Source organism: Phoca vitulina, unplaced genomic scaffold (genome assembly GCF_004348235.1).
Source record: "Phoca vitulina isolate PV1807 unplaced genomic scaffold, GSC_HSeal_1.0 scaffold4, whole genome shotgun sequence".
NCBI lineage: Eukaryota > Metazoa > Chordata > Mammalia > Carnivora > Phocidae > Phoca > Phoca vitulina.
Window position 1 is genome coordinate 38,332,675 of NW_022589707.1, and position 27,062 is coordinate 38,359,736.

General features: G+C 48.8%; 1 protein-coding gene across 1 annotated transcript in view; it reads right to left on the bottom strand.

The window, feature by feature from the left end:
* Positions 1 to 23,631, bottom strand: part of MINDY4 (MINDY lysine 48 deubiquitinase 4) — a 103,506-nt gene extending 79,875 nt beyond the window's left edge. Inside the window, exons 1-5 of the mRNA XM_032401836.1 lie at positions 23,483 to 23,631; positions 17,693 to 17,812; positions 13,762 to 13,997; positions 9,470 to 9,716; positions 5,538 to 5,965 (exon numbers count right to left, since the gene is read on the bottom strand). Coding sequence (XP_032257727.1) covers positions 5,538 to 5,965; positions 9,470 to 9,716; positions 13,762 to 13,997; positions 17,693 to 17,812; positions 23,483 to 23,545 — 1,094 coding nt within the window. The 5' untranslated portion in view covers positions 23,546 to 23,631. The remainder of the gene's footprint in view (positions 1 to 5,537; positions 5,966 to 9,469; positions 9,717 to 13,761; positions 13,998 to 17,692; positions 17,813 to 23,482) is intronic.
* Between the last annotated feature and the right edge of the window lie 3,431 nt (positions 23,632 to 27,062).

Genomic DNA, 27,062 nt, shown 5'->3' on the forward strand with positions numbered 1-27,062 from the left:
GCAGGTACCCTGGGCTTCAGAGGCAGGGAGCCATCCCCTCCTTCTGCATCCCTAGCGGTGAGCGCGGCACCAGGAAGGGCTGTGGAGGCTCGTCCCGTCTGACCGATACAACAGGAGCTTACCAGCCATGAAGCCAGTGATGGTTCGCTGCAGCATCAGGATGGGAGGGGCTGCCTGTGGGCCTGAATCGGGCTTCATGCCAGTCTCCCCTCTAGGGTCTGTCTGCCTGGCCTGCCTCACCAGGGCATCCTATGCACCAGAGGGGATGTCCATGAACAGGCTCTGCAGCTTGTCTGTTGTAACACCAGGGGCTGGGCGAGTGTGCAAGGAGCCACGAGAAGGACAGAGAAGATGCCGGTGGCCCGCCCAGACCCCCGTGTCTCAGCATGCCCATCTCGGCTGCTGTCCGTGTTGGCTACTCACGCCTCACGGCTGCGTCCGTCTCCACAGAAACGCGCTTTGCCAGACTCACCCAAGACGTGGCACAGTGCCCACCGCAGCCCAGGATGGGCAACCCTTAGCCCATCACTGACATGGGGAAAAAAGCCCTCTCCTAGCCTAATGGTGGGGCAGCTCTGGGTCAATTCACCCTCTCATCTCCCTGTGGGATCCGACTGAGGCCCCACATCCTGGCTGAGACCTTCCCCTGCCCTGTCCTGCTTCCCCCACTGCCTTTCTCCTATGAGTGCCCCTAGTAATTACATGCAACTGACCCTCCATCGCAGGCTTGGCTTCTACAGCACTGGTTCCCCAATCAGCCTGGAGCACATCACCTGGAGGACTTGTTAAAACACACTCCTGGGGGTCCCTGGGTGGTGCAGTCAGTTAAGCATCCGACTCGGTTTCAGCTCAGGTCATGATACCAGGGCTGTGAGACAGAGGCCCATGTCGGGCTCCAAGCTCAGCGAGGAGTCTGCTAAAGTTTCTCTCTCCCTCTCCCTCTGCCCCTCCCTGCACTCGCGTTCAAGCACACTCAGTCTCCCCGCACCCCACCTCAAATAAATAAATCTTTAAAAGCACACACACACTGCTGGGCTTCACCCCCAAAGTTCCAAGGCCCCATGGCTCAAGCTGCCTGAGGGGACACGCATTTGCTCAAAGGCTCCGGCCCCTAGAGACTGTTGCTGTGGCCCCTGCCATGGGATGAATCCCCAAGGGAGGCCAACAATTCCTCTCAGTCTCATGACCATGATGACACTGGGCAAACAGTAAGTGCCAGAGCTTGTGTGGCCCGTGCATACCTGCAACACAGAAGCTGAAGCCAGTTCCTACTGCAAGATACCCAACGGGACGGGTTTTGAGCTAATCTGCAGAAAAACCACCACGGCAAAGTCCGTGTGGCCATCAGAAGGCCCAGAGAATCACTCTGAGGGATTCTTACACAAATGACAGGCCAGCATGCCCCCTGGAGACGTCTGTAAGCACCACAAGTGAGGTCACCCCCAACCAGACCACCAAATTTCACAAAGTGCCACATGAGAGCCACCAGGCTTGGGACACCTGGCTCTGGGGACTGATAAATAAAGAACACCTCTCCCAGTGCTTAGTCCTGCACCTAGGGTTTCCAGAGGACCTGCCCTGGCCCCGGCGTGTGGGCAACGGCAAGATCTATAAAGGTGCAGAGGAAGGTACCCGCCCGAGACACGGCGCAATGGCAGGAAGCAGAGCGAGGCAAGGGCTGTGGGACCAGCCAGGTCAGGGCCAGAGACCCAGCACATCCAACTGATCATCACAGAAACCCCACAAGGGCAGCCCTGACAAGCCAGGGACGCATGCCACATGATCCCAAACAGCCACAACCCCCACAGTGGGAGCCCAGACGACATAGTTCCCAAGGGTCTTCTGAGACCAAAGGATACAGGAAAGAAACAAAAATCAAAGCAGGAAATCATCCCCTGGGCTACTGAGTCAGATCCGAGGAGTCTGGAGGCAGAGATATTTGTGTTCCCTGACATCGCAGCGGGTCAGATGGTGCACCTGCCCCCTCTCTCCCAGACACATGCTCCCCGCTCCTGCCTCTGCCTCTGCCCCCAGCTGGGACTCCTGTGGCCAGTCCTGAGCCCCGTGTTGCAAGGCCCAGAGAAGGCTCCGCGTGGCCACCTCCCTCAGCTCCGTTAGGCCCGGGTGACGCAGCAGGGCTGCACATAAAAGCCAGCTCTGCTGTGGCCTCACTGTCCTCTGTCGCGCTTTAAAATGACCACACACACACACACACACACGTACGTCTCCTTCACCTTGAAGATCAGACACTCACAGGATCTGATACACACTAGGACTCACATCCCCATTTACTGAATCGAATGACATAAATGGGGAGGGGGATGCGGGTGGGCAGGACTGATGGAGGGGGGCTGGGAAGGGCAGGGAGATTACTCTGGCCCTGGTTTTAAATCAAAGGTGCTGCATGCCATTATGTAGTATGTGCACTGCACAAAGATGCCTAGCGGAGGGGACAAGAGTCAGCTGAAATCCAAACCATATTCCATCCACCAAACTGTGAGCCCTGGGACCTGCTTCCACCCAGAACCTTGACAGGTTCCTTAAACTCTCTGGCCTCAATTTCCTCATCTGTAACATCGGGATAATAAGTGCTGGGACCATGCTCATTCTCAACTCCCAGTGTCTTCTGGGAGTTTGGAGGGAGCTCTACTAGTCTACCCTCCTGCAGACCTTTACTCTCCTCCCCTCTATGCACTGCATCCAAAGGGAGGAAGTATGACTTATCTGGTTAATCTGGGAAAGAAAGAAAGAGGGGACATGAAGCTCAGTTATACCCTTTTACTCTTGAGAGAGAGCTGCTTTCCAAGGGGGCAGGCCCTCCCACCATGTGGCCATGTGAGCTGACCTGCCCTAGGCCTGACATGAGGTGAGGAAGTCTGTCTAGCTCCGGGCCCACTGGGCCTCATGATCGTGATTTGCTGTGTCTTCTATCTTCCCCTTATCGATCACAGAAATGATATGTATGTTACTCCAGTCTAACTGATACCCTTTCTTTTATTTGTCAATTTGTTCAGAACTCAGGAGAGGAATACTTTTTAGTGAGAACACAAAAGAAAAGAAAACCAACAATAATACTCACACCTCAATGAATTATTATAAAGAGCAAATGGGACAATATATACAAGTACTTAGCATAGTGCCCAGCAAATAGAAAGTAAGTGGTAGGCAAACACAAAGCCCCCAAAATGTTTGTTGACTGATCAATATAAGGGTCAACACTATTAAACATGTGTTAAACACCCCTAATTATACTTTGCCTGGTATTGGGGGGAGGGGTTGTGAACGTACTTTTACCTGCCTCCTATAAGACAAAGTTCATACTATTTTTCAATGGTTTAATAACCGGTCCAAGGCCACAGTGGTTCTAAGGGGCAGAATGGGTTTGCCAGTCCAGCTCATCAGATTCCAGAGCCCAGGTGCCACACCTCCTAAGTATGCTGTAAACAGTAGATACTCAATAAATATCTGATGACAGAAGCAGAGGGCCCAGAATGACTCTGGAAGTAAGAATCCTAGGCCAGCAAAATGCATAAGCTTGAAGGAAATCTGGAAATCATCTACCCAGTGGCCACATTTTACAGTCAGAGACAATGAAGTCCAGAAACAAATAATTAGTCCAGATCAGCCAGGATCTGGAAGCCGGGCCTTTACAGCAAGGGAACAAGCCAGTTCTCCCTCTTGTGGGAAAATAAGCTACACACGTTGGGTAACAGGAAAAAGGCCTGTAGAAAGAATAAAGATCTATAAGTAGCTACACCAATGCTAAAACAAAGGAAAAGAAGGGGGACTGGCCCTACCAAGATACTAAGCTATAACTACAAAGCCATAGTAATAAAAGCTGTGGTTATGTGGTTTTAGTTTTTAAAAAAGGACAAAAGACAATAAACACAATAGAGAGCTCAAAGACAGACCCATGTTGAAATGGGAACTTAGGAAAGCATAAAGGTGGCTTCATAAATCAATGGGGTGAAGAACAGATTGCAGAAGGTGCTGGGAAAACTGTCTTACTCTATGAAGAGAAACAGAAGTGGATCTTTTCATCCTAACAAACATAAAAGGAAAATGTAAAAGCAATAATTATCCCAACTAAAAGAAAAATTATCTGATAGGATTAAAAATTCCAAATTTATGCTGCTTATAAGAGACAAGCTTTAAATATACACTGGACCATAAAGAAATCTCAACAAATATCAAAAGATTGAAATCATAAAGAGTGTACAATGGCAGAAGGGAAAAGAAGCCAGGAATCAAAAGCAGAAACCAGAAAAACACCCCAGATGTTTGTTTTGGTCGATACATGTCTAAATAACCTATGGGGCAAAAGAAGAAATCACAACAAGAATTAGAAAATATTTAAACTAAGTCATATGAATGTATAACATACGAACTCATGGGATACAAACAAAGCATTGCTCAGAAGGAAATCTGTGGCCATAAAAGGTATTACAAAAAAAAGGCTGAGGGGAGTTGGGGGGCAGGAGAAATGGGTGAACCGGGTTGTGTGTGCACGTGTGTGTGTGTGTGTTCAGTTTGAATAAATTACAATTTTCTTAAAAAGAGGGAAGGATCCTGGCAAACCCCACAGGATTTTGGTTGGAACCCCTAAGTAAAAGGCTACAGAATGGATACAATAAAAAAATGGAAAAAGACATCCCATAGATATACTATAATCAATGGAAGGCCGGGTTGCTCTACCTAAATAGACACAAAGGCAGTAAGCATTACTAGAGATAGAGATTTCATAACGATAGAAAAGTCTATCCATCCCGAAGATATTAAAAATTCTACATGTATATGCATCAGATAACGTAGCCACGAAATGTGTTAAGCAGAGTAGGCCCAGCTTCCCTAGGGTCACCAAGGGAGTTCACGGACTGTATCTACTTAGCTTGCCACATATCACCTGCGCCCAAGTGCCTAACTCTTGAAGAGAAGAGAAAAAAGGGGCACCCCTGCTAGCGTATTCTAGATCCCACAATCTCGTGAGGCTGTTGCAAGAAAGGAAATTTGCCAACCAATCCCCTTCAGGAATTTAGAGACAATTCTATTGTATTTACATACAAACATGAATAAATTGAATCAAACAATATATAAAAAGATAATATATCCAAGTAAGATTTATTCCTGGAATGTAAGGTTGGTTTACCAGTGAAAAATCAATCAACATAGGAATCATCAAGACCTACTGTGAAAGCATAAAAGGATGGGGGGGGGGGGGGAAGAAATGCCCCAGAAGAGGCTTGTGGACGCTGATGTGTCACCACATCTGGGGTCCCCCATAGGAAATGCCTCTCACACCACGTCAGCCGGGCCATGTTGCTGCAGGCCGGTCTGGGAACCATCTGCCAAAGCCTTCTTGACTTTGAGAAGAATGAAGGACCAAGGAAACCTTCCCTGGAGCTTCCTGTGTGGGTGCGCTCTGGGCTGTTTGCTCCCTGGTGGAGGGACCATACCCACCTTTTCCGCTTCACAGGCTTGCTCTCAGAGCCCGAGGAGCCACCGGGGCCTGGGCCATCACCTCAGCACAGCATGCTCACCTGAGGGGCAGGGGCTGGCTCCCCTGCCTCGTGAACGTCCTTTCCAACCTCTCCTGGGCCGGCCTGGAACTCCCACCTGGCAAGGAGAACTTCAAGGGCGTCCCGTTGGCCTCGGGGCCGCTGTCCACAGCCGGGCTATCCTCTGCGAGATCTCGCCACCTGCTGCTCGCCCTCTGCAGCAGCCCTTTGCCGGACAAGTGAGGGGGGCTGCCGGGCATGGTTCTCCGCTTTTCTGAGGTCAGCTCACTGAGCAGGCCCAGGGGGCTCCTGGAAGGGGAGCCAGTGCCGGAAGCCAGGCCCTCCTGGGCCGTGGGACAGGCTGGGGCACGGGTGGAGAGCCCAGGCACTTTCCAGCTCTCTTCCTCGGGGGCCTGGGTCGTGCTGCTCAAGGCCGGGGACCGCCTCAGGGAGCGTTTGCGGAGGGAATCCTAGAAGGGGCGAGCACAAGGGCAGTAAGGATCTCCTCCAAGGGAGGTGAGGAAATACTCCATCCCACTACAAGCATTTGCCCACGATGTTCCCTCTCCCAGGAACGTCATTCACCATCCATCCCCAACTCCTCTTAAAACCCTGCCTACTGTTTGGGGAGGTACTCGCAGGCTCCCCGCTCTGTAATGCTTTCACTGTGCTCCACCTGCATAAGCCCAGGAGCGTGCTCAGCCCTTCTCCCTCACCCCTTAAAGAGAGCACCTTCCAGCAGCAGGGGAAGCTCCAGGCTCAGGCCTGCCTTCTACTGCCTACACCCCCGCCCACCAGCCATATCCCCTACGCCAAATTATTAGTTTCTCTGTCCCGCCCTGCCCTCACTTGTAATATAACCAGCCCACAATCCACCGTCTGTACTTTCTAAAACCTCCCAAAACAAGTTTCTTTTGGAATCCTATGGCAAATTCTTTTTAACTGCTATGAGGTTGCTCACAGTCCTTTTTGCTTATGGGGTGCTACCCCAAACCTGACTGCAGGTGGTTATGTGGTTTGTGCACAGTGTTGCTTTTCTGATAATAAAGAAATTCTCAATTCCAAAACACATGTGGCCCAAAGGGTGGATGAGGGCTTGGGGACCTGTAGCATCTATCTTGCACAAGATGGTGGCATTAAGGAGAGGCCCGTGGAAGGCCCTGGCACAGAGCCGGACCCATCAGGGCGGTCAGCCGGTGTCTGCCACCACTCCACAGCTTCTCCCAGTCCCCGCTCACACAGGGCCTTCCCCCTCCTGCTAACAGACCAGGAATGGCAGAGGCCAGTCTTCATTTATCTCTGGTGTCCACCGAGCTCCCAGCTCAGTGACCTACCCCGAGTAAGCACTCAAGGCTTACTTAGTGTTTGAAGGAATTCCAAAGGAGTCAACTGAAATTTCCTCTCTTACTATCAATGATTAACTGATAAAATGGGAACTCAAGTTGTTTACCAACCTAGGGTCAGGGAGTGGAGGTAGAGGGGACAAAAATAGACCTGTGAGGCTTTTCCTGGGTTTAAAATTTGGGATCTCTCGGCATTTCCAGAAATAATCCTGAACCAAATGGTAAAGCCTGAGCTGGAATAGAAACAGCTAATTCTGTAGTATTCTTGCCTACTGGAAATTACTAGGCACCACAAACCTCCAAAAGCCACCAGGGCCTCCCCTGCCACACAGTGAAGAAAATGTTAGTCACCATTCCCAAGGAGAGCCAAACTTCTGGCCAAAGGCAGGGAACCCAAACTCTTACTCATCCTTTAAAAGGGCAGAACTGATCTAATAGCGAAATGATGAAATACCTAGCAAAGTTTGCTTTTTTCTCTTGAGCAAACAAGGAAGTATGGCCAAGGTACTCAAAGACCCATAAAACACTTTCTAGAAAACCTGGGGAAATTCTACGACAGCCTATCCTATCTTTCAATGCCCTTCACAGGATTCGGATACCCCAAGGGAAAAATACACCTCCCAAGGCAATCACTCCTCCTTCTAGAAGTTTGGGACAATCTTCCAGCAGTAAAGCAGATCCAGGTCATCTGCCTCACACCTCAATTGTGAAGGGGCTCTCAACTACACGGATGTGATTGATTGGATGTCATTGTAGGACAGGACCCTGGCATTCATCTGGTCCACCAGTTCTCAAAGTGTGGTCTGCCTGGCCTTAAGGGTCCCCAAATCCTTTTAGGGAGCTCAAACCTATTTTCATCATAATAATATGACATGATTTGCCCTTTTCCCTGTGTTGACATTTGCAGTGATGATACAAATGAACTGGGTGGGAAAAATTGCTGGCCTGGAGCACAAATCAGGACAGTGGCACCAAACTTTACCAGCTAGTGCTGGAGGTATTTGCCACCACTTGCAATAAAAATAAATAAGTAAAATGCTAATTTCACCTAAGAATATCCATGCTGGGGGCACCTGGGCGGCTCAGTCCGCTAAGCACCCGGCCCTTGATTTCAGCTCGGGTCATGATCTCAGGGTCGTGAGGTCGCCTCCACACTGAGGGTGGGGTCTGCTCGAGATTCTCTCCTTCTCTCTGCCCCTCCCCCCTGCTCATGCTCTCCCTCTCTCTCTCTCTCAAATAAATAAATAAATAAAATTTTAAAAAAGAAAAAAGACTGTCCATGCTGAAGCATAAAAAGTATTAATTATATTCAATCTCAACCGTACGGCACACATCTCTTTAACAGTCCATGTGGCAAAATGGAAGCTATCCATAAGCACTCTGCCCGATGCAGAGGATGACAGCTGTCTCAAGGAACAGCACTTGCACAACCATCGGAGCTGTGAATTGAACTTGCTAGTTTTTTCCATGGAACAACTGACAGACGAACTGTGGTTATTCAGACTTAGGTATTCGGCAGGCATTTTCTTGGAAATAAGCTGAGCCTGTCGTTTCAAGGGAAACAACTAATGGACTGTCAGTGATAAAATATAAATTGTCAGGTAAAAATTAAAATCTGGGGAAACTTGCCTCAGCCACTGGGAGCCTGATGGCTTTTCAACACCTAAACACTTTTCCAGCGAGTTGGATGGTAACATCAAGAAATGTGACTTTTTTGATGTGGGTTTATTGTTTATAGTGAAATGTCAACACTCAGAAGATCTCAGTAACTCAGATAACTCAGTAAACCATTATTTTCCAAAGGACCAAACCCATCCCCCCCACCCCCCGCCCACATGATGTAGGCAGAGGCAGGGAGACAGTTGGCTTCTTTCTGTCCTGATTCCAATTGGGAGAACAGCACTGGCCTCCAGAGCCACGGTCCACATCCAGCCATGCAGCCCAGAAGATGGGTGACCCGCCGCGGACACACATGACCTATATGGGTTTGCTCAGGCTCTCTCACTGGATTAATACCACACTGTGAGTTTGGTGTTTGATTTTCCTTTGTTTTCCTGTTTCTTTGTGGTTTTACAAACTCCTTTTACATTCATTCTCTCGTTTGGTTCAGCCCCCCCACCTGATGGGACCCTACCAGAGCCCCTCCTTAAGGAAGACTATGAAACAATGATGGGACATATTAGACTTTCTTTTTAAAGCAAAGCAAATGAAACCATAAAGACTGGGATTTCTTTTTCCCTTTTTACTATGTTCTAAAAAATAAAAAAGATTTTTAAAAATAATAAAAATAAAAAAGATGTTCTCTAGACTTGGATGGCTTGCCCCAACTCCTGAATGGCAAAGGGAAAACTGGTAGATGTGTTCTCACTCAGCAAAGGAAGATAAAGTCATGGCATCCACCTCGTTGACCTGATGCGTAAACTGAGGGCAGGAAAGGAGATGAGGCCTGCCCGTGATCCCACAGAGAGTTGACAGTACAACCAAAGAAAATACAGGCAGGTGTTCCTCCCATCCGAACACACAGATGACCCCTTCTTGGACTGCCTTGTGGGGTACCCTCAAATAAACGCCTTAAGCCCTGCCGGGTTTTCACTTTCTGCTCTCACCATAGCTGTGAGAGCAGCAACCTACCTGCGGGGAACTGGCCATGGGCCCGGTAATCATGCCTCGGACAATCAGGCCAGACTTTGGCCTCATCTTCTCGCCCATCCTCTTCATGTCCAAGGAAAGCTCTGACGACTGAAGCTTGTCCATCTTCTCCCACGCAGGGGCCACGGCGGGGCTTTCACCTGGGATAGCCTGGGTGGGCTTACTTTTGTAGGGGGGCCTTTTGGATGATACGAAGTTACCGAGTAAATCCCCATCAAGATTGTCATGCCTACAAAAAAGGGATATTTCCATTAAAACAGATTCCCCACGGGACGCCTGGGTGGCTCAGTCGGTTAAGCGGCTGCCTTCGGCCCAGGTCATGATCCCAGGGTCCTGGGATCGAGTCCCACATCGGGCTCCTTGCTCAGCAGGGAATCTGCTTCTCCCTCTCTCTCCCTCTGCTTGTGCTCTCTCTGTCAAAAAAATAAAATCTTAAAAAAAAAAAAAAAAAGACTCCCCACTAGCTAACAATGATAATAAATCCCACATTCAACAGGCACTCATAGCAAGCCCATTTGTAAATCTGCGATGATTCTAACCAGCCAGTGCTTTATCATTAAAGGTAAAGAATAGAAAATACTTTCATATCAGGGCAAGTCTGACCTATAAAATAAGACCAGGAAGCAAGAAACAAAATCAAAATTGATGACCCATGATAGGATTCCTCAAATATCCTTAAATATTTTGTATCCTCAAATATAAAGAGCATCCTTGTCCCAGACCCAAGTGATTACAGAAAACCATAGCCCTTCAATACAGCCCTGAGCTACATGGAGCCCAGCCTTACTGCGCATCATTGACATTAGTAGATGGAGACGTGTGGCAAACTTTGTGTTCCCCAACTGTTCAGTTAAGGTTCAGCTAAATTGGGCATGCCGATGGCTTCTCTTCTTGGGTTGCTTGGCATTGAAAGAGTAAGAGAGAGAGATTGTATGTGTGTGTGTGTGTGTGTGTGTGTGTGTGTGTAGGGGAAAGAGAAAGAGAGAACAAAAGAAGATGAGACACAGTGAGGCAAGCAAGGAGGAATGACAAGAAGGAGCAAGAGACCTAGATAAAGAGGACTCTTACCTATGATCTGCAATGGATCAGCCAGAGCCCAGTGCTCCTCTGACACGGGCTGGCAGGTTTTCTACCATTAGACTCCGGCCTAAAGGGCGTTGACCGCTGCTCTGTGTCACGCTGCTGATTACCAAGCACTGGGTCACACATGTGAGAAGCGGTCATGGGTGTGCTGTGACGGGGGTCAGAGCCCGCAGAGGAAGGGGCCCGAACCAGCTTGGGGAAATCGGGGACTTGCAGAGAAGGCAGCACTGAGTCTGGAGGAAGGAGTGGGCAGGAGATAACCAGAATGCCCCAGGCACTAGCACAGAGGCCTGTAAAAGCAGGCCCGGCCCAGGTGAGCCATGCAGGCTGATCACGGAAAGAGCTTTGCAGGCTATCCTTAGGAGTTTGGATTTTACCCTGGAAGCCATGGGAAAGCGTTTGAAGGCCTTTCCATAGGGGAGCAACATGGGCCTGACTTGTCTGTGGGAAGCTCCCACTATCTTAGGTGGAGGGGGGATTGGAGCAGATGACCAGAGGCCTGGAAACCAAGGAAGAGCCTGTGGGAGCTAGGCCGGGCAAGAGGGGAGGGTAGGAACTGAGGCACTGCTCTCAGGGCAGAGAAAGCAGGAAAGGGTCTAGTGTCATTAAGGACTCACAGAGGCAAAAATGATAGAGCAGGAGAGGTCAAGGAGAACACCCAAGTTTGTAGCTTGGGCAACTGGGTGGCACTCGGGAGCCTCCACTACTTCTTCTGCTGGTTCTTTATCGCCTCAGAAATATTTATTTTCCCAGCCAGGCAGTAAGTGCCTATGAAGAAAGAACCATCTTCCTCCACACCACCCTGATTCACCTTCACATCTTAAGCCTTGAGTTAATGTATTTAATGGTCCCCATCCTTGGGCAGCTCAAGGCCTGGACCCTACACCTTGGCTACCCTCAGGAAAGAAAAGGCTTCTCAACAGAGCTGGAAGGAAACACCTAGCCCCAGGGAGTTAGACTATCGAGTGACTACAGGCGGCATATTAAGGTTGTAATTTAACGTAACTGCTTTCCAAATAATGGAGGTTCAATCAAGAATGGCAATTCATTTTCTTCCTACGAGTTCCAAAAGGCCTTATTTTTCAGATGTTTCCATCTCTACAGCGTTGCTTTTAGAATTCTATACCCGTTTTTTAAGAAAATGCAAACAAAGCAAGCCCCTGATGCTGACAAACATTAAACATTTAAATCATAAGCATCCTCCTTCACATCCTCCTCCATTTCCAAGGCCTCTGGAGGAAAGGAACAGTGCTGCCCAACAGGGAATTTGAAAGCACACAATGTGGGGGCTGAATAATGGCTCCCCAAAGATGTCCAGATCCTGGAACCTGGGAATGTTCCCTTATGTGGCTTAAAGGGACTTTGCACATGTGTTAAGGTTTTGAGGTGGGGAGATGACCCTCAATTATCTGGGAGGGCCCATTAGAGTCACAAGGCTCCTTGTGACAGGGAGGCAGGAGATCAGGGTCAGGAGTAGGAGACACGATGACAGAAACAGAGGCTGGAGGGATGTGCTCTGAAGACAGAGGAAGCGGCCACAAGCCAAGGAATGTAGGCAGCCACTAGAAGCCAAAGAAGGAAAGGAAACAGATTCTCCCCCAAAAGGCTCTAGAAGGAATAAGCCCTACTGACACCTTGCTGTTAACCCAATGGGACCAAATTTGAACTTCTGACCTCAGAACCGAAAGATAACAAATTTATGTTGCTTTAAGACACAGTGATGGTCTGATATGAGGAATTCTTAATCTCAGGAAACAAACTGAGGGTTGCTGGAGTGAGGGGTGGGGTGGGAGGGATGGGGTGGCTGGGTGTTGGACACTGGGGAGGGTATGTGGTATGGTGAGCGCTGTGAATTGTGCAAGACTGTTGAATCTCAGATCTGTACCTCTGAAACAAATAATGCAATATATGTTAAGAAAAAAAAAAAAAGAAGAAGAAGATAGCAGGAGGGGAAGAATGAAGAGGGGGAAATCGGAGGGGGAGACGAACCATGAGAGACAATGGACTCTGAAAAACAAACTGAGGGTTCTAGAGGGGAGGGGGGTGGGAGGATGGGTTAGCCTGGTGATGGGTATTGAGGAGGGCACGTTCTGCATGGAGCACTGGGTGTTATGCACAAACAATGAATCATGGAACACTACATCAAAAACTAATGATGTGGGGCGCCTGGGTGGCTCAGTCGTTAAGCATCTGCCTTCAGCTCAGGTCATGATCCCAGGGTCCTGGGATCGAGCCCCGCATCAGGCTCCCTGCTCAGCGGGGAGTCTGCTTCTCCCTCTCCCACTCCCCCTGCTTGTGTTCCCTCTCTCGCTGTGTCTCTCTCTGTCAAATAAATAAATAAAAATCTTAAAAAAAAAAACTAATGATGTAATGTACGGTGATTAACATAACAATAAAAAATAGGTACAAAAAAAAAAGACACAGTGAGGGTTAAATTTTATATGTCAACTTTGCTAGGCTATGTTGCCTAGTTGTTTGGACAAATACTAGCCTAGATGCTTCCCTGAAGGTATTCTTTAGATATGATTAACATCAAGACTATACTTTCAGGGATCATTTCTATAGTTCGTAGATATGATTAACATCTACAATCAGTTGACTTGAAGTAAAAAAGATTACCCTAGATAATATGGGTGGTCCCATTCTATCAGTAGAAGGCCCTAAGAGCAAAAACAGGTTTCCCAGAGAATTCTGCTTCAAGACTATAACACAGAATACTGCCTGAGTTTCCAACATGCCAGTCTGCCCTACAGATTTCAGACTTGCCAGCTCCCACCAATCATGTGAGCCAAGTCCTTAAAATAAATCTCTTTATAGGGGCACCTGGGTGGCGTAATCAGTTAAGCAAACAACTCTTGATTTCAGCTCAGGTCTTAATCTCAGGGTTGTGAGCTCGAGCCCCACGTTGGGCTCCACACTGCGCATAGGGCCTACTTAAAAAAAAAAAAGGAAGTAAAAAAAATTAATAATTATATAGGAAATATAAAACCAGTAAGATATATGTGTATAAATACATATAATATTTGCATATATATTTACATGTATTCACACACACACACACACACACACACACACATCCTATTGGTTCTGTTTTTCTGGAAAACCCTGACTATTACAGCCCCTCAGTTTACAGCCATTGGTCACGGCAGTGATAGGAAACTAATCCACAGTGTAAATATAAGAAGAGATACCTGGCTTTGCTTGTTTCAGACAATGATGTTCTCCATCCTGCATCTTCATCTGCAAGGTCGTATATATTTACCAGCGTGGTCTCTGAGCATCTTGATGGTAATTTGTTATTTTTCTTTGGAATTGAGAGTGCAGGGATTGGTGTTTCTTGAGTGAAATTGTTAGTAGTATTTCCAAAGTGATCCAGAAAATATCTGGTAATGAGTTCAAGGTTTGTTTTTAGAGGATTTTCCTTTGCCTATCATTGGAAGAAAACAAAAATCATTAACCATATGGACAACTTCAGGGGAAGGGTGGAAAACATGGCTATTCCAATTCTTTGACATAGTTTATCAGCTTCTCATTCATTCATACACTCTTTCAGCAAATGTCCAGTGATAGCCTGTCATATGTAAGGCATTATGTTATAACACAGAGATGAAGACAAAAACCTCTACCCTAAAAGAATGAACATCCAATGCATGAGTCAAGCGATTTAATAAGCAACTGTAACAAAACAGAAAAATACCCAAGCAAATTTCCTCTTGGTTTTTCTCCTAGGAATAACTCTAGAAAGTATATACCTGTTCATTTAAAAAAAAAATTAAATCTTTAGGGATCATTAACTCTACAAGATAATAAACATGTGGGACCTGAGTATTCCCTTAGGTTGTGTACTCTGCATTTACCACTGGACACTGGGGCCTGCAGGGACAGAGCCACAAAAGGTTATTGCAAAGAACACAGAGAGGCCGTCAGGACTGACTCAATCTACACCCGAATCTTAAAAAAAACTGAAACTCTTTAGTAGTTGGTTTTAGAAATGAATGACATCACGGGCGCCTAGGTGGCTCAGTCAGTTAAGCGTTCGACTCTTGATTTCAGCTCAGGTCATGATCTCAGGGTCACGAGATCAAGCCCTGAGTCAGGCTCCATGCTGAGTGTGGAACCTGCTTAGGATGCTCTCTCTCCTTCTCCCTCTGCCCCCGCTTGCACTTGCGCACTCTCGTTCTCTTTCTCTCTCTAGAAAGAAAGAAAGAAAGAAAAAGAAAGAAAGAAAGAAAGAAAGAAAGAAAAGAAAAGAAAGAAATGACATCATATTTCCCAACCCTGACTATGCCAAATATCATCTTTGGAGGTTTTTAAAAATATATATTCCCAGGCCCTACTGTGTCTTATTAAGCCAGAATTGCAAAGATCGGAGTGCTGATTTCTCTTAAAAGTCCCCTAAGTAATTTGGACAAACATAGCTATCCAAGCAGCAATCCACAGGCTGACCTTAGGCCATGTAACCATGTCAGTCCCCACTCCACTTGTTCAGGGACACCAAGCTGCTGGGAAGTGTGGTCAGACATGGGGCATTTGGTAAGTCTGCAGTCAGAGCAATAAAGCGCCTGACGAAGGACCTGGCGCAGAGAGGACCCTCAGGCACATCCAGGCTTTCCCCTTCCTATCCCCCTGATCTGTGCAGCAGAACTCGACCACCAACATCCACAGCCAAATGGGTTCTGACCAACAGCAACAGATTTATCAGGCAGTCAGAATCAGGAGACAGCTTTCTTTTTTTAGTATGGGACCTAAAAAATCTATTTTGTCTAAGTCTATATGAAACTTACAAGGAAAAGAATCAGGGGAGAGATGTTACACAATTTATTTGGACCTTCTTGCTTTTTCTTTCAATACAAGAGATTTATAGGCCTAGATAACCTGAATTATACTTTATGGCTTTTCATAACACTCTGCTCAGAACAGACACAGCCTTTATATGAATCTGGGCACCATTTTTCAAAACCTCAATTTTCATAGGCATTTTTATATATCGTATCCTTAATAGGGAAAAACAAGTTACTGGAATTAACATTAAATTGCAGGGCTTTCCTAGAATCAGGCTAGCTTTGTGCAAATGTCAAAATCATTATGCAATAGATAGATTAATGAATCTATTTTTCTGTAATATATAAGGTCAATTCATTGTTCAGTAACTACTAAAAACTACTGTATAAATCAAATAATCAGGGTACTTGTCAAGACCTAATGAAAACATCTTAAGTATCTTCAGATAATTATTACCTTAGGGAGACTATGTTATAGTGGAGAAGTAAAAGTCACTTGAATGGCAAAGATGATTCCAGGAAATTAAGTAAAGTTGCATTTACATAAAATTCCCACTGTACCAGCATGGTTAATTGATTTTCTTGTTACCTATTCTCACTTTCTATGGAAAAAAATCTTTCTAAAATGTACAGTCCACAGTCCTGCCTTACAAACGATGCAGTAAAAGGAGATGCGCTGGAAAGCTGCTGCCCGGGTCTACAGGACTCCAGCTGGACATGTGGAGGAGGCGGAGGGGCCCTGGTGTCACCCTGGGACCAAGGACGAAGGGCATCGATCTGATGTCTTTACTAAGCCGATGCCAGGACTGCACCTGGCTGCCACTGCCCTTTTCTCATCAAAGTGGGGCATAGGGACTTCTGGCAACCTGAATGTTCCCGTAGGTTGACGCCATCCTTCACTTTACTGAGGGGAACTCAGCCTGAGCTCCCCACTGGGCTATGACGTACACGAGGGTGGTTTTCAAGCTGTTCTGGGGTTCCTCCAGGTGTCTCAGAAACAGCCTTGGAGGGCTGGGGTGGGGGTGCCACCCCCCATTCCAACCCAATCTGCTAACATTTCGTTTGAGTAAAGGATTACAATTACAGGAGGCTTGACCACCATTACTACAGTAGGACTGAGAATCAGAAGATCTGGTTCTAGCCTCGCCCCTATCCTGTAACTCTCTGCGAGGCCTTGACAAACCACTTTTCTCTGGCTCACAGCTCCCCCAGGTGGGGGCCCCCATTCTATCAGTAGTTTAAAAGCTGCTTAGCCTAGTCCTGAGGGGCTGCGCCAAAGACCAAGAAGGTAAGTCTTCTTCATCCCCAATTCAACTATGGGGCTTCCCTTCTTTGCTTTACATATTTGGACTTCTGCAGGAAATATCATTTTATTGCCTCTTTAAAAAATTATGATAAATGCTAAACTACATGATCATTAGGTTCTTTCCAACTCTGACGCTATGGCCTACCACAAGGCAACATCTGCTGGAGAGCCCATTCTTCAATCAAATTAGAAGATTCTGTCTTCATAGCAGAAAAAACAATGATGCCAGAATTGCAGCTTCATTCAGTCAGTCAGCCAGCCAATCATATAATCCACAAACACATATAGACTATTTACTATGTCCTCAGGCAACATGTTAAGTATGAGGATACAACAGTGAACAAAGAGATGCCAATCTCTGGCCTCCTGCTGCATCCAAGGTAGTGGGGAGGTGGATGCTAATTAAACAACCACACACACATACTCTATCATAAGTGTGCGCAGCACAACAAAGGAAAACTACAGAGTGCCATGGAGGCTTATAATCAAGGTGGTGGGGGGTGGATGAGGCGGAGGGATCAGGGAAGCCCCACCCTCACCCCCCAACCATTTACTATCTCAACTCCAATGCCCCAGGGTTAGCTGAACCCAAGCCCCATTTCTGCCTAAATTAAATGTCACAGTAGACTTAAAAATAAGCTATTACTCAGAATTGAAGAAGGAAAATCTTACACAGGCAGGGAATGGAAAGTTTTAGTAGAACTGAATTCTATAATCTTAAGTACAGTCTGACTAAAAACAGCCTCCTAGGGGAGGAGGGAGCACAGGGAATAACCATTAAGGGCCCAGGTTCAAAGTGAGCTTCACAGCCACACATGCGCAATATGCCCACGGTGGCGGCCTGGGGCCTGACTGAGCCTGGAAGCCCAACTCACACTTGGGATTTGTCAGCACTTGGCCGGGTCTGTTTCTCCCTGGCAGCAGGCACAGCGAGCCTCCTGTCACCCATCTCCGACAGCTTGGCAGGGCCCATAAGGGCTCTGACATTGCCAAGCTCAGTTCCAGAACATTACACCACACCTTCAAAGCACGTACCTTGTTCTCCTTGTAGAGAAATTCAAGATGCAAAACCTTGCGGAGATCATTCCTGCTGTTTATGCTGAGGTCAGAGCGTGGGCGTTCCTGGTCCATGGTCACACATGTCCTCTTTAAGCCCTGCAGGAAGAAATCTGAATCATTATTTTCATTTTAAATCAAAACCTTCCATTCTCTGACGATGGTTATAAATAAAAGACTGTTGGTGTTCATTATGATCATTCCTATCCTGCCTATCCTGCCTTCCTCACAAGGATCTCACAAGGACAAAAACTGACTTAAGAATTTATTTTTATATAACCTTTACACTTGACGGCTTCACAATTATTATTCTGAATCTTACAATAACTCCATGGGCTGAGCTGAAATTGGAGGTGTTGGCCCATTTTCTAGAAAAGGAAAGGGAGGTTCGGGTCACTGACTCACCCAAGGCTGGAGCCCTGGGTTTGACACTAGATTTGGAGCCACGGAATACGAAGCTTTAAAAATAAACTAAAGGGAAAAAAATGAGCAAAAGGCCAATAATGATTCCTTTCCTTTCTCAGGTGAGAGCAAGGGTTGATTTGCCCAGGTAACACAGGAGACTCCCACAGCAGGGGGTCCTGACCATCCCGGCGTGTGAGTCGGCAAAGCCAGGACTGAGGCCCACTGGAAGCACGTGGTAAACGTTTGCTGAGTTCCCAGTGAGGCCACTGTCATCATCCAGCTTGACCTGGCAGAAGGCCCAGCTAAGACACACTCTGGCAATGGCAAGGGCTATTCCCCCCGTGAGCCTGGCTTTTTCATTTGAAAAATAACCACAGAAGCTGCTGCCTGCCCACCTCACTGGGCCATGGTGATCACCAAACATGGATCACCAAACAGCTCAGCCTGGCGCTAAGGGAGCCCCTTGCTCTTCATGGATCCAGACCCACAAGGGAGCCAGGCCTCAACTTCTCCCCCAGGCTTTGTGTTCACAATCTTACAGAGGCTCCCACTGATGGGAAAACAAGACAAAACCTGCTGCCTGCCATGAAGTGAGGGAAGAAGAATTTGTGAAAAAAGAGGTATGAACACAACCTGGAACCCAAGAGAATAAAAAGGAAGTGTTGGGGAGGAGGGAACACAAAGAAATGGGTGTATATGTTGGGGGAAAGGCAGGGGTATGCCTGGGTGCTTTAGGGAGAATGAACTGGAAGGGGGGGGGTTATAGCAAGCACCCCCATTTCATCTGCATCTCCCCATGGCTTTCCTGCCAATCAGAGTGAGGCTGAAACCATGAGAGCCCCTCTCTGCTGGATAACTCTTTACATTTGTCAACAGCTCAGATCAGCAAGTCTTGGCACACTTCACAAACTCACTGGGACTGTGGTACACACCAACATTTGAAAACCACTGGGGTAGTGGATAAGGATGCCCTCAGGAAGCAGCCAGTCCTCAGTCCCATCTGGTCCACTTAATCTTCATCACTCAACAAACATTTCCTATGCACCTACTATGTGGTGGGTTGTTCTAGATGCAGGAGATACCAAGAGAATAAGACAAACCCTACCCCTTCACAGAGCTGACATTCTGTTGGGGAAGCACCTCTTTTTTAGCTGACATTAAAGCAGAGACATGAGGGAGGTAGGAGAGCAGGCCATGCAGACACTTGGGGGAAGTGTGTTCTCAGCAAGGAACAGCAAGGGCAAAGGCCCTGTGGCAGTAACCGGAGGCCTGTGCAGCTAGAGCTGCGTGACCAGGGGAAAGTGGCAGGAAATGAGGTCAGAGAGGCTGCCCAGAGCCTGAAAAGGAAAGGCTTGTTGACTTTTGTTAAATGGTGGGGTGGGGGCAGGGTGAAAAGAGGAGCATGAACTGACTTGTAAAGGATCACTGGCTGCTAGGTTGTGAACGGATTTTTGGAGGGATTAAGCAGAAACTAGTTAGGACGCTATTGAACAACTCATGTGAAAAATGGAAGCAGCTTGGACCAGGTGGCTGCAGCAGAAGTGGAAAGAAGTGGCTACATGCTCTATGTGCCCTGCTGGCAAAGCCAACAGATGTACTAATGGACCAGATGTGGGGTATACATGAAGGAAAAAAGCCAGGAATGATTGCAAAGGTTTTCGCCCAAGCAACCAGAAAGATGGTGATACTGCCTACCGAAATTGGAAAACTGCAAGACATAGAGGGAATCAGGAATTGGGTTTTGGATATGTTGAGATATTTATTGGATACCCAAGTGGAAACGTAAAATCGGCTGTTGGAAAGAATGTAAGAGTTCTGGGAGAGACCTGGGCCAGAGCTGGGCATTTGGGAACTGTCATCACATTGATGGCACTGGAATCCAGTAGACTGGCAGAGGCACCTGGAAAATAGCAAGTGAAGGAAAGAAGAGAAGATTGAGTCTTGGAGTCCCCCAGCATGCACAGCTCCAGGAAACGAGGGGGACCAGCAAAGAACCAGAGAAGTTAGAGGAGGCAAAGCAGAAGGTGGGCTCCAGAAGCCAAGCAGAATGAGTTTCCAGGAAGCAGGACACAATCAGCCATGCCAAACACAATGTTAGACCAAGAAGTGTGAGGACTGAAAGTTAAAGGTCATTGACAAACTTGACAAGAGTTGTTTCCGTGGATCGGTGGGGACAGAAGCCTGATTAGAGTGGGTTTGAGCAAGCAGGAAGAAGGATTAGAATCAGAGCACACATAGCTCTTTCATGGGGTTTGGCTGTAAGAGGGAGAAGAAAAATGGGCCAGTAGCTGGAGGGACTTGAGGGCTCGAGATGGGATTCTGCAGGGCCGACAGTAGAGAAGACAAAATGTATATAGAACAGGGAGAGAGAACTGTAGCAGTGCCCTCAAGCAGGCGAGAGGGGATGGGCACTCAGGGAGGGGGTGGCCTTTCCCAGGAGTATGGAGAATTCGCTCGCAAGAGCAGGAGGGAGGCAGAGTGAGGGTCCGGGCCCAGGAAGGTTTGCAACTGCTGGTGCAGCCCATAGGGAGTTTTCTCAGGACCGCTTCTGTTTTCTCAGTGAAATGAGAACGGGGAAGGAGCTGTGGGGTTGGAGGAGAGGGCAGGTGTGAAACGGCCATCCCAGAGTGGAGAGAGGGAGCGGGCTGGAGAGCTATAACCAGGGGGGCAGGCATACCTGAGGCCTCAGGGGGCCGGGGGCCGCAAAACTGTCCACATAGTGGTGTGCTTCTCTCCAGCCCCGTTCAGCACTGCAGGGCAGGCGTGGGGGGAGCGAGGTGAATCTGAAAACTCAGGGGAACATGAGGAAAGAAGAGAAGGGCAAGGGAGGCAAGCATGTTGTTGAGGGTGTGATTATAATGATGGGCAGGTATGAAGTGGGGAAAGGTCACAACAGGGCCTGGGCCCGGAAGAAGCTGGCAGGAACTGTGGAATGCAGATGTGAGTGAGACTGAAGAACAGTTTATTACAGGCTGGCTGCTAAGGGAGGTGAGCTTGCAAGTGAGGATGACAGAATGCTTGCACAGATTCCAGAAGGGGTGCAGTGCTGGTAACAGGCCTAGGACATGACCTTTTGGAAAGGGTGGCGGAGGTAGGATGGGGTCAAGTCGTTGCAGGAGAGGGAGGCTGGGGCACGAGAGGAGTCACCCTGGAGGACCCTGACCCTGCAGGAGACTAGCATGACTCTCCCTGAGGGCAGACCACACCTGGACGGGGGCCAGCGCAGCTGGGTGCCATGTAGGGTGGAGGGCACAGGAGGTCAGAGTGGAGGGCAAGGTGAGGTCAGAGGCCCAGCCTGCAGCTGGGTCATAGAGAGCCTTGTAGGCCCGGGTGAGGCCTTCCCTTCGATTTTATTCTGGTTGTAGTAAAAAGCCCATGGAGGGTTTTGAGGAGAGGAGTGACAAACTCTAACTTGCTCACCCTGGGCAAGTTTCTTCGCCCCCTCGTCTCATGCTCATCTTGCATGAAAGGGAGTAAGTATTCTTGTCTTTCAGGACGGTTACGAGGATCTGAGAAAACAGGTAACAAGAAGGTACCTCTCACCATGATGGGAACTCTCTAGGTTATACCTGCCTTGTGCCAAGCCCTGAGGGGAGTATGTGGTCTTGGCGCCGGAGCAGAAGGTGACAAGGGAAGCAGCTGATCTGGACTGCAGTCCCAGCTTTCCACAACTTTCTGAGTGACTGTGGGCAACTCCTTTGTCAGGTCAGAGCTTTAGTGTGCCCAAATAAAAAATGCAAGGGAGAGGAGGCCCTGTGAACCAGACACTGGCCAGGCTCCCCCCGGATCTGGTGTCAGCTCTGTGGACTGGTCTAGTGGGAGAGACAGGCAGACGTATAAACTATAACGTGAGCGCCAGTGAGCAAGCCACAGACAAGGTAAGGTATTCCGACTGGAGTTATCCAAAAAGACCTCCCGAAGGAAAGAGACTTGGGGTGGGCTGTGGGTGGAACAGGGAAAGGCATGTGGGAGAAGCTGGAACCAACGCTGGGGTCAAGCTACAGGGGAGCCTTAGACAGCGGGTGAGGACTGTGGATTTCATTTGTCCTCAAGGAAGGCAAGGCATGAGGAAAGCTCTGAGAGTTTTGCTTGGTGGTCCAGACTTAAAAGAAATGATAGTGGGCAGCCTCATAGGATATGTCACTGACATCCAATGTGCAGCCAGGACTTGGTGACAGAAGGTCAATTGGCCGTAAAAACAGAGCAGATAAAATGAAGCCACGCTGCATTTAAACATTTTTTTAAATTAAAAATTTTTTTTAGAAAGCAAAAAAAGACACTTTCAAAACAGATGCACATGAGAGATGGGGGGGTGAAGACAATGCTGAATACAGGTACCTACTATGGGCCAGATACGATGCTTGGGGACTGCCCATATATCATTATTAATCCTCATCATAAATCTGCAAAGGGTGGGTCTTAATAGTCCGGTTTACCGGATAAGGAAACTGAGGCAGTGAGTAACGGACCCAAGCTCACACTGCTAACCAGTTGCCGGTATTTGAACCGCTCCACCTGATTCCAAAGCCCTTCCAATTTTCCGTTCAAAAAATGATTTTGTTTGTGTATATGTTTAACCCAGACAGCTGCCCGTGGCCCCTGCTCAACACGACACCACGAGGGCCAATCCCTCGCTCACTCTGTATAGAGTGAGTCAGTGTACCCTATATGGAATAGGGTACACTGGCTTGCGCAGTAACCTCCAGCGACCTCTTTCCCACGGTGTCCCCACTTCCACCGCAGATGGCTTGCTAAGGACCTCCCCAACTTTTGAGTACTCCGAAAACTCTCCCGGCGCAAAACAACGGAAGTTCAAAACAACCACGGCTGCAACCCCTGAGCTCCCCACTGCCGAGGGGCACGACTGAAGGGTTCGACTATCGGGAGCGTGTTTTGGCCCCCTGGGTTCCCTCCGGGGGCCCTTCTTTCCCGGTAGGGTGGAGGTGCCGGGACGGGCGACGGGGCCGGGCAGGCAGGCCTGCGCGCCGCGCTCCGGGCCACGACAAGGCGGCTGTGCTTTAACAGGCCGGGATGAGGCCGCCCCGGGCCGCCCCCAGCTCCCCGCCTCGGCGCCCAGTCCCCGTGCCGCGACCCCACCAGAGGCGCGGGAATCCTGCGCAGGGCGGCGGCCGCGGGCCGGCGTGGCGGGCGGCCCGGCGGGCGCTGCGCGGGGCCAGCGATGACTCCTGGGAAATGTAGTTTCGGCAGGCCCGAGAAAGTGGCGCTCCCGTCGGGCATCCCCCGGGCAGGGGGCGGCAGGGAGCGGCTCTCCCTCCGCGACGGCGCGGAGCTGGCAGGGGCACCCCCAGACTGCGCCCTCACCCTGGGGCAGCGGCCCCGAGCGGCGGAGGCGGCGCGACCCACCTTTCTGCTGAGGAACTCCCGGACCAGGGAGGCGGCCACCTCCTCCACGAAGAGACTGTCCATGCTGTCGGCTCTGCCCACGAGGCCGCGCCGCCGCAGCCCAGGCCCCGGGTCCGTTGGGGCCAGTATGGCCGCGTTGCCGTGGTGACGGTGTCACCGGAGCCGGGAGAGCTCCTCCCCTTCCCGGGAGCCCGTGGGCTGGGAGGGCGGGGAGAAGGGGAGGAGCGTCCTTCAATGAGAGCGGGAGGCAGCCCAGGCGCCGGGCGTGGGCTCCCGGCTGGTTCCTGGTTCGGGTCTGTCCCACCTCCGGGTGGCCTAAAACCAGCCACTGCTCCACGCTGAGTCCTGAGTGCCCAAGATGGGAAATGGGGAGAATGCGTGCCTCCCTGTTCCTGGAGGAGTAAACCCACAGTGAAGTGGCCCCCAGAGGGCCACCCACAGCACCACAGCTGGCTCCTGGGCTCACTGAGGCCAAAGGGCCTTGGCTGGTCTGGACCGCGTGGGGCAAGGAGGCCCAGGACTCTGTGAACTCGGTGCTGAAATAAAAGGACCGGTCCCTCACCCGCTTAGTGCCTGCGGTCCCATAATGAGACTGCCAGTAATTGAGCACCAAGCATTTTATACAGGTGTCATCGAAATAAGGACCCAATCATTATAAATATCTATAATCATTTACAAAGAAAAATATGCTTTTCCGAGGGCCATAAAATGGAGCTGCTAAATAAATCAGAGCTACAGAGCATGACCCCAGGACCCATCAAATAGAATTTCTCCATGCCACAGACTAGCATAAAACCAGCATTAGCCAAGAAGAACACTGGCCTCACAGTGATGAGCTGTAATTTCTTCGCCTACTCAGAAATTCAATAGACCACTTACTCACTGAGCTTAGCAATGGAATTGAGCAAAAAGGTTAAGTCCCAAAAGACCGCATACAGCGTATCTTTGTGTAAATGTAAAACAACTTAAACCAAAAATCATAATTTGTGGGGATATAATGCTTCAGTAAAGCTTTTTGTAAAAAAGCAAGGGAGTGAAGACCACATGATTCAGAACAGTGGTTGCTTCTGGAGGGGGAAGAAGGGGCACAGGGTAGGGGAGAACCACACGGGTACAAATAAGTAACTGTCAATGTTCTCGGTGTCATTAGGGCATTTGTTTCTTAAGCATTTGTTATAGTATTTGTATTAATTCATTAGTTTAATAAAAGATGGCCTTTCAGGGACCGATGTTGACAGGATGTCATGAACCAAGGTGTATTATTAATTAACTTTATGCCCCTGAGGTCCAGAGGAAGGGAGGGAGGAAAGGGGAACAGAGGGACAATTTAGACAGCTTTGTCTCATAACACAGGGTTCTGTGACAAGTGTAAAATCCGACGTATCACTGTACAGCAGTGGCTCTAGGCATTTGAGTCTGTGAGCTCCTGCATTTGTGTGAGTCTGACCACAGGAGTTTACGGGATCCCTGGCTTCTGCCTGGTGCCCTGTGGCGCTCTGGCAGCAGGGTCCAGCAGGCACGGGACGGGCCTTGAAACAGGCCTGCTGCATTGTGCTGTGAGAGTTGAGTTCATGTGCTGCCTCCTCCAAGATGCTCCAGGATGAGGACTGACTAAATGGATCCCCCTCCAACTTCAAGCTCCTTGAGAGGCAGTACTGGGCATTTACCTAGGTTAGGGGACTCCAGAGAACAGAGGTGGGAGCATGGATCTGACCAGGTGCAACATGTCTGGACCAGCTGGGTTGGAAGGACATTGTGAAAGTCCTTCTAATGATGTGACCCTCAGTCCTTCCCAGCCATCTGGCCACCACTCCCAGAAGTCAGGACGAGGAATCCATTCCAGGTCATTGTCCTTGGCAACATGAAGGAGCAGTTCCTCTACACATTCTCCACACTGTCCCACCTCATTGGCCACCTCCCAATCTCTACTTCACACGGCCATCAACGTGAGACCGGCGATGGAAGAAAGACCCAGCCTCAGCCAGGCCCCAGCAAGATGAAATGAGACAGCCACAGCCCTGGCCTTTCACTCAGCCCAAAGCACACGAGACCTCCCGGCTGCCAAGGGTGATGGGTCTTGCCAGCTATGTAGGTCTGTGCAGCAGGGCTATCCAGGCAGAGGGTGAAAGGGGGGGAGGGAGGGAGGGAGGGAAGGAAGTTCTTCCTCACATTTGAATGTCAACTAATAAACGTAGAAAGAGTGATGGAATTAGCAAATCACCATTTGACAACTAGCATAATGATCATTCATTCAGGCAAGAATCATCAATGGATGCTGAAACTAGTGGGTAAAAGTTTGAGGAGAAACATGTAATCTCAAAGTACCTCTCCGTAAGATATTTGTGAATTACAAGGGGGAAAACTGTCACTTTACAGTAAAGAAAGTTGGCCGACATGACATCAACCAAGTGATCAGAGTCACCATCACCAGCAATGGGACGGATCAACATCATGTCCCTCCTTATGCACTGAAAGAGACACGATACCACAGAAGTGGTATTCCTGCCAAAATTGTAACAGTAAGAAGAACAATAACGTCACTGCCTTAAACAAAATCAGATTTTATTTGTCTCTCACAGAGGTCCAGGGCTCACGCAGCACCACACATTATTAGGTTCCCCATTTCTTTCTCCCTTGTTTCTCCACCACGTGTGGCCTTGACCTCATAGCCCAAGATGGCAGCATCCATGTTCCAGGTAGCAGGATGGAGTAAAGGATGAAGAATAAAAAGCAAAGAGTCCATGTGTGCCCCATCTTAGAAAAGGTTTCCAGAAGCTGGCACAGAATACTCAGCTTACATCCCTATGGTCAGAACTCACTTGCTTGGTCACACCTAGCTGCAAAGGAGGCTGGGAAATGTAGTCTTTGATTGGCAGCCATGTGCCCACTAAAAAATTCTATTACTATGAAAGGAATGATGGGTACAATGGACACAGGAGGACAACTAACAATCTTTGGCACCCTGGTTTTGTTTTGTTTCAAAACAGCCTATTTCTCCACCCTTGGTCCTTTCTATTAGGATTCTATTTGGATCTCACCTCAAACACTTACTGTACACACAACACACCCAATCGTGTGCCTGGAAGTGCTGGGAGCTCAGAGCCCATATCCTGCAGACGTGGATCCCCAAACATGCTTGGGCCGATCCTGCTTCCATGCCTGTGCACGACTTTAAATCTCAATACCATTTCCTAGGAGAGGCAGTAGCCGACGGAAACTCTCCCAAGGCCTCTATGCTGGCGTTTAAGCTGATTCAAGCTGAGGTAACCAGAATGTCCAACCTTTGTTCCTTCCTTCCTAGATAAGCAAATTAAAATGCTGTGGTAAACAACTGTTTCTCTTGACCTTGGGCTTTTTCAGAGCTCTGAGGGAAGAAAAGGAGATTTGGGGTTTTTGCAATTAGCATAGAGTAGCAAGATGGCAGGACTTGCCAGTGTTTCCGATGGAGCCTGAGGATCACCACTTGCCCAGAATGCACTAGGGCAAGAAAGACACGTGTCTTTACTTCCTCGTCCCCCACTCCACCCACCACCTCCAGCTCCACCCCCACAAGTGTGCGGGGTGTTAGGGTCTTGGGGTG